At 43.1% G+C, this 7,807-nt stretch overlaps 1 protein-coding gene across 1 annotated transcript in view; it reads right to left on the bottom strand.

Annotated features, from left to right (window-relative positions):
* Positions 1 to 7,807, bottom strand: part of FN1 (fibronectin 1) — a 92,042-nt gene that overhangs the window by 70,631 nt on the left and 13,604 nt on the right. The window contains exons 8-11 of the mRNA XM_006891955.1: positions 4,852 to 5,031; positions 3,997 to 4,173; positions 2,616 to 2,768; positions 1,011 to 1,139 (exon numbers count right to left, since the gene is read on the bottom strand). Coding sequence (XP_006892017.1) covers positions 1,011 to 1,139; positions 2,616 to 2,768; positions 3,997 to 4,173; positions 4,852 to 5,031 — 639 coding nt within the window. The remainder of the gene's footprint in view (positions 1 to 1,010; positions 1,140 to 2,615; positions 2,769 to 3,996; positions 4,174 to 4,851; positions 5,032 to 7,807) is intronic.

Raw genomic sequence — 7,807 nt, 5'->3', positions numbered from 1 at the left:
GAATCCACCAGATGCTCTGCCGGGGAAGGAGGGACAATCTCCTCCTGTACCAGTCAGATCTGATTTGACGGTACACTCACACAAAAATAATAAAATATTTAAAAAAAAAAATATTAACAACTTCAGAACCATGAAAGGAGGCCAGAGTTGCAACTAATTAGTTGTCAGTGGGCTTTTTTTGTGTGATTCTTTGGTTTATCTTTAATCCATAAAACTGCAAATAGTTCACCATTTTAATGTCAAAGACAAGAAGAATTTGCAATTCTTCCTCCCCCCCACCCAAGCTGCTTTGCTATCTGGTGGGAGTTTTCCTGTGAACGAAGAGGACAGAAGTTTAACTATTTGTTGAGAATCTCCTCAGAAAATACCCCTGATGTGGCAATCTCAGGTCAAACAAACCAATTTTATCAGCTGACAGACTTGTTTTCTTAGTGCTCAAACAGCCTCTTTCAATAGAAGAAAATACTAATGGATTACCTTCAACTTTGGAGTGCTGGTTACACAGCTTTTTAAAGGCTCAACCTTCACTCTTTGCTCAAATCTATTTTAAAGGGCAGCCAAGAAAAAGAGAGTATTTTGGTGGGAGGTATTTCCCAGCATAATCCTTTGCTCCTGTCATTGCTCCAACAGTAGAGGTAAGTTCTCTTTCATAACATGGGCTATGTTTAAGATTCAGAATCAAAGCACCAACTCCATTCAATTAAAGAGAACCCACAAAACCCTCGGGATGTCTACCTCCACAAAAACGTCAGGCTTTCTAAGAGTAGCGACCATGATTTCTATGTTCTCAAACAATGTCAAAGGAGCCCTAGTGATGGAGTGTGTGTGTACTGCCTTGAAAGGTTGGTGGTCCTAATTCACCAGTTGCTCCTCGGGAGAAAGACGGATGTTCTACTCCAGTTATGCTTTCCTGGGAAGTCTGATGGGGGTGGTGCTGGAGCAGTGGGGTGGGTTAGCACAGAGCACAATGCTCGACAGGTGGGAGCGGTGCAGGGGAAGGGGTTACTCACCAAGAGGGTCACACTTCCACCGGCCCCGGCCCTGACCAAAGCAGGTACAGTTCAGCATGTGGCCTTGCTCGTGACGCTTGAGGAACGTGTCATTCACATTGTAAGTGATGTCGTCAACAAGGCACTGATCTGTTCAGGGAACAATGGGATGGACAGAGAATTTTAACACGGTTCAGTGGAGAAATAAAACAGATTCTTTTTTCTAAAGTGTACAATTGCTTCCACCTCATTATCAACATCCTCCAAGAAGGTAACATTTCTACTGGTACAGAAAAAATTATTCTTTCAACACTTAGTGGTTGAGACAATTTTGGTATTAAAAAAAAAGTCTCTTCTAAAAATGCAAATGTCAGAGGTTAAAGTACATGCAACTAAAAAGGTCAAATACATTTTCCTGTGAAAGGTGACACAGCATTTTTGCAAAGTCTGCTTAGTGGGCCATTTTCTCTGCTTCACAGAGAGGTTTGGTGCAGAGGCGATGCTTGGATTTAGGAAATGAGGTATCTTTGCATCATGAGTTTTGGTGGGGACGCCCCCCAAAGGAGATTATATAGATAATTTGAGAGAGTTTTTTGTCTGACTTAAGTTTGACCGCGCTGTCAGGAGGGGCCTGGAAAGGGACTCCATGCTTGGAAGTGTGCTAGGCCAGTGAAAGGGAAGAAAAGTTTCTATGCGATGGACTGATACCGTCACTGTAACAATGGGTCCAAGCACGACGGAGGTTGTGAGAAGGCGTGATCAGGCAAGGTTTCCGCCTGTTGTGCAAAGAGTCACTGCAAGTCAACTAGGCAACCCCTAACGTAGATAGGAACATAAACACGAATCCACGTGTGCGTGTCAGCTCTGTTCTAATGTCTCAGAGAGATTCTGACCAAGTCACCTTGCCTCCTTGGGTCTCAGTCTCTTGACGGGCAAGGTGAGGTTCTTGGTCTGCACGCCTTCAGCTCTGCAGCCTCACATGTAATAAATATTCTTCCAGAAGTGTCCTCATTACACACCCCACTAGAACACGCTCAGGCTGGTGCTGACGCATCAGCTTCCTGTACTATTTACTAGCTCAGAAGTCCGATCTCAATCTGACTTCAAACTCCCAAAATGAAAAAACTCAAATGTGTTTGCTTTTTTTAAAAAATCAATACTTCTCTGTGTTATCTATTTGTATCATACCCGTCAGGGAAAACCGAATTACACTGCATGGACTGGTCTTGCTATATATTTGAGCCCAACAAATTGGATGTGCGAAGTTCTGATGTTAGAACAGGGACATCTTTTTCCTTTTGAGAATGTATCCAATCTCTTCTAAACACAAATCCCGAGGTGTGACCTGGAGCTCAACAGATTGTGTTTTCTCACCCTTGAAGTCATCTTTTTGGCTCAGTCTCAGTGCTTATACCCTGGGAAGGCTGCAGAATCTCAGAACAGCTGTGCCAGTGTTTCTTCCAGGAGGTTTCAAACGCCAGCCTCCTCCACCAACCAGCACAGCCGTCAAATAGAGCAACACTGCGCTCGTCTGCCCCTGCCTGTGCCGAAGTCCAGGTGTCCCCGTGAAAGCCTGCCTCCCGGTACCCTTTGCACATAGGTGCATTCGCTCAGCAACAACCATACCTCGGAGCTGGGAGTAGGGGATGCACGTCCACTCCCCGCGGCCATTGCCCACACAGGTGCACCTCATCATGTGACCCATGTCGTGCTGCTTGTCCCACTGGTCTCCGATGCGGTACATGACCCCTTCGTTGGTTGTGCAGACTTCCTCGTGAGCTGTTTGAAAACACAAGAAACGTACATTTAATGAAGGCTCGCCAAGTCTCAGAAGCCAGGTCAGGTCATAAGTGCAGTTTGAACATCCTTAAGAAGGCTTCTATGGACAGAAGCTGCATGGGCTTCCAAGTTCAATAACTACTGCATGCAGATGTGGGGTTTTGAGCCCCCAGAGAGAGGCAAGAGAGTTCAAGGGCAAGGTGTGTAGTAAAGAATAATCACAGGAAGGATTAGAGGATGATAAGCCATGACATCGACACCTTCACACAAAGGGTGTGCTTTGTTCTAGCTGTAACTGCATGCGGACTAGTGCCCCATAAATCTTCTGAGCTCATTCTGGTTCAAAGACAAACTACACATATGAATAGAAAATTACAAGCACGTATGTGTTTTCCTTCTACACCCAAAACTGTCTTTTGCTAAAATAAAAGGAAAAAGGTGTAACTTTTTACAAGATTCAAATGTACGTTTGAAAATCCATAGAGTATCAGCTCTAGATACTATAATTGGAAAATAAAATGCAATCTATGAGGTCCTTGGAATTGAAAGAAAGGCCATGGTTTCCTTTCTCCACTCATACAAACTAAACAAACTTGAACCTTTCTCCCTGGTTTTTTGTGTTTTTTTTTAAAGGGCAGACTTACGTCTACAAAACAGAGTTTTGATCATTTTGATATTTAGAAAGTGCTAGATCAAAACAGTGGAGCAATATGTAAGTCTGTGTCTATACCAGTCATACAATAAATGTTTTATGCTCCTCAAAAACTTCTATTTTCAGATTTTTAAAGCTATTTTAATTGCATTATGCATTTTCAGAGTGGCACAACACAAAGGCTGCCTGCTTAAATCCATCCAGAAGTTCCACAGAAGAAAGGTCTGGACAAATGAGTTTGTAAATATTACAGAAAAGATTATCCAGTTCTGGTGTATATATTGCACATGGGTTGCTATGAGGTGGAGGCAAACCTAACAGAAACTAACAGGAAAAAATATATACTTTTGGATATTAAAATATTTTTAAAGTTATATAACCAGGTTATATAACTAGGTAATTATAAATACATAACCTGGTAATTATATCATGATTGTGTGTGTGTGTGTGTGTGTGTGTGTGTGTGTGTGACAGGCAATCTTCTATTATCTCAAAACTGAGTCTTAATGAGAGGAATAATATGAACTGGACATCACTCTTCACCTGAAATGATGTTCTCTGAGAACTTCGTCTTACCAGCCATGGGGCAGAATCCAAACTTCTGGTCAGCATCATAGTTCTGAGTGGTTCCACACCACTTCATGTTGTCTTTCCTGCCCTCGGAGGTACAGTCGGTGTAGTTGTGGTTGTTGTACAGGAAGGGGAAATGGCACAAGGCACCATTGGAATTTCCACCTCGAGTCTGAACCATGACTGCTCAGAAAAAGGCAAGAAAGGAAGAGATAAAGTTAGAGCCAAGCTTCTTCCTAGAGTACCAGGAACGACCACCCACAGGTTCTGACAGTGCCATGTTCCGGCAGTTGATTCACATGGGTTCTAAGCTCAAAACAAGGTGATGTGTGATTTCACGGTTCGAAGATTCCTTAACATGTCCACTTTCACCTTCAAAACCTTTCTATGCCTCTTTTTCCCCCAGCCAAGTCAAGGAGTCGGTGACAGCTTAGAATGCGACCCAATTTCAACCAGAAGATAAGCAAATCCATTCAGGCATCTTCTTTGCAAATTGTTTAGTCCTGTGAGGTTTCTCACTGATCTACAGTACCTTTAGTCACATCATCGTTCCAATGGTGTCATTTCCCCAAGAAATGGAGAACTTGGGAGGATCCCTGGTAGCTAAGCTGGTGCCGCATCTCGAGCTTATCAGTATAAACAAGACAGACGTCTTGTGCAGTCCAACCAGCAAATGAATGGCTTGCCCATCAGAAAATGAGAAAGGGGTGCTCCTCCATTACTTTCTTTCTTGAGAAGACACGCTCTTCCCTTTAGGGATATAACTCTCTAAGAAATCTGTCTTTACTTTTTTACTTTCAAAGAAAAAAAGGCTCAAGAAATGGGTTTACTGCTTCGCTGTTTCTCCCTTCGGACACTCACCAGCGTGGTCTGTGCAGAATGAGTATTTCTGGTCTTGCTCATAATTTGAGGTTGTGCTGCACCAAAGATGTCCATCCTGACGCCCTTCTGTGGTGCAAGAGTAGAAAGTCCTGCCATTGTAGGTGAAGGGCAGGACACAGGGTTCTCCGTTGGCGTTGCCGCCGTAAGTCTGGGTGACGGCTGCAAGCACAAGCCAGAGCTCAGTAAACGGAGCTGGATTTACCTCCTACCAGCAGCTGCTTATTTATAGCTTAAATGGGATGGAGCACGTGAAATTGTCACGGGGAAAAGTGGTGAACAAAGAGAATAACTGGGCTAATTTCAGTCAAATATGTTTCTTAAGAAGTCACTTTTTTTGCACATGTTCTGGTAATTTTATTTTTTTTTAAACCATCTTTGTTGCCATACCCCAATTTCTCCATTTGACTATGTCTGTGCCATAATAAGTAATATGTGAGTATGGTCTAAGGGAAGACTCAAGTACCATTCTTTCATCAAGTGTACCAATTGTTAATACTCTAGTTATGCTTTATGTTGTTGTAAGGTTCTGAGGTATTAGCTTAAAAATTGGCTTTTCTAGCCATTATGTTAGCCTCCTCTGGTCTCCAGCTACCTTAACTGCTGACACATGGTCTTGCAAATCATTAACAGCTGTGAGACTAGGATAAGAGCGAGGAAGTCTTGCTTTCCACACTGAGCAGCAAGACTTGAGGGAGACTAGAGCAAGGCCCTTGTGATGGTGGTAGAGAGACTGTGGCACTGTTATCAAGAAACTGACAAGGTATAACCAGAGGTGTCCTGAGATAAAGGCCAGTTAAAGGCTTTGCTGGGGTTTTATCTTGTTGGATGATGTAAGGAATAGCTAACTGCTGAAGTAAAACCAGAGCCTAGACTAATTGAGGAATTGTGGCTAGGGCTTCTGGGATAAAACTTCGACTTACATTGGCTGATATTCTTTGCCTCCCCCACTCTCCAACTTGTTTCCCTAATACATCCCACTCTGGGTACCTCAGTCTGTCAACACAGCTGTGCTATCCTCACTCCCTCTGGCCGTTTCAGAGAAATTCTCACAGCCCTGTGCCCCCATGTCCAATTTTCTGCTCTCTAGATAGGTACCACTGAGTTGAGTACGACTCAAGGAGCCCTATGAACAACAGATCTGAAACCTGTGCTACCCCATCCCATCCTTATTATCTCTGGCATACTTGAGCCCACTGCTAGAGTCACTGTGTCAATCCACCTCATTAGGGATCCTTCCCTCTTTTGCAGACCCTGCTTTCCAAACATTCCTCGTGTGATATCCCTTTCCCAGAAGTAACCCCTAACAACATGCCTGACATATATGACATGAAGCTTCATCATCCTGCCTCTAAGGAGTACTCTAGACATACTTTCTCCATGACAAATATATACACATTCATGAGACAGTCAGTGAGCTACTCGTTTTATTGTTGTTGTGTACCATAGAGTTGGAACTGACCCACAGTTGACCCTAAAGCAGGTTTTCAAAGGCAATTAATCACGTGGGAGGAGACTGCCCATCCTTCTTCTGTGGTGCAGCTAGTGGCCTCGAACTGTGTGCCTTCAGGATGGCAGTGCAGCTTCTTACCACTAAGCCACCAGAGCTCCCTAGCTTTATATCACCCATAAAATGCATTAGGTTGAAAGTTTGTAACACAAATCTGAAATCTGGTATGCAGAAGATATAATATAGGCAATTAACTAGTAGAAAAATGAAAATAATACACAGTAATTTAAAACCAAACCCACTCGTCTTGAGTTCATTTCAATTCACAGCAACCTTCTATCAGACTTTTGAAACTATAAATCTTTATGGGTGGAAACTGCCCATTTTTTAATTTTTTTTCCCCTGAGGCATAGTTGCTGGATTTGAACCACTGACCTTTGAGTTAGCAGCCCAATGTAATAAACATTACATTATTAAGACGTCTTAAAACAATTGAATCTCATATTATCAATATGGGGCTCTAGTGGCTAATTGGCAAGGAGTTGTGTTTTCAACTCAAAGGCAAGTGGTTTGAATATAGCAATTACTCCAAAGGAGAAAAGATAGGAGACCATCTTTTCATATGAGATTTACACACTCTGAAAATCTGTTGGAGGCTCAGCTATGAGCTGGTTCCGACTCAAGGACCTACAACAACATCATCATATTAACAGGAAGGAGCTCTGGTGACGCAGTGCATAAAGTATTGCTCTGCTAACCAAAACGGCAGCAGATGAGCAGCCTCCCCCAGTGTGAGAAATCCGGCTGCTACAAGCTGAAACTGACTCTATGGCAGTGGGTATCGGGAGGGGCCAGCCTCTGGAGAAAGACATCACACTTAGTAAAGTCACGGGCCAGTGGAAAAGAGGAAGATCTTTAACAAGATAGACTGACACAGTGGCCGCGGCAAGGGCAGCAGTGACCGTGAGGCTGGCCCAGCACTGGGCAGTGTTCGCAGTTATGAGCCAGAGCTGACTGGGCAGAACGTAACAACAGCCACATAAGAAAGGGGCCCTGGCTGTTGTAAGACGCGACTGACATCAGGGTTGAGGGGAGAGTAAGAAAGAGGGGACAAATAATGTACAGTGCATTGAAACAGATGAGGGAGATCAGGGTTGAGGGGAGAGTAAGAAAGAGGGGAGGGGACAAATAATGTATACTGCATTGAAACAGATGAGGGAGAACTGTTTAAAAGCAATATATCATTAGATATTATTATCATGACAGGAGTACAGAATGAAGGCTGAATAGTGGAGTGGACTTGGGGGGCGGGGGGATTGTATAACAAAAGAATTTTTCTTTTACTTTTCAAAGAGAAAAACAAACTGGAGGGGAGGGGTAAGCAGGAAGAAAAGTGCAATAATGAATGAACGGAAATCCAAAGTCTGTAAATGCTCATTAAAATTAAACTAAAATTAAAATTTAAAAAAATAACAGTGCAATATTATT

Source organism: Elephantulus edwardii, unplaced genomic scaffold (assembly GCF_000299155.1).
Source record: "Elephantulus edwardii isolate Elephantulus edwardi_28Jun2011 unplaced genomic scaffold, EleEdw1.0 scaffold00106, whole genome shotgun sequence".
Taxonomy (NCBI): domain Eukaryota; kingdom Metazoa; phylum Chordata; class Mammalia; order Macroscelidea; family Macroscelididae; genus Elephantulus; species Elephantulus edwardii.
This window is presented reverse-complemented; position numbering and strand designations above follow the sequence as displayed.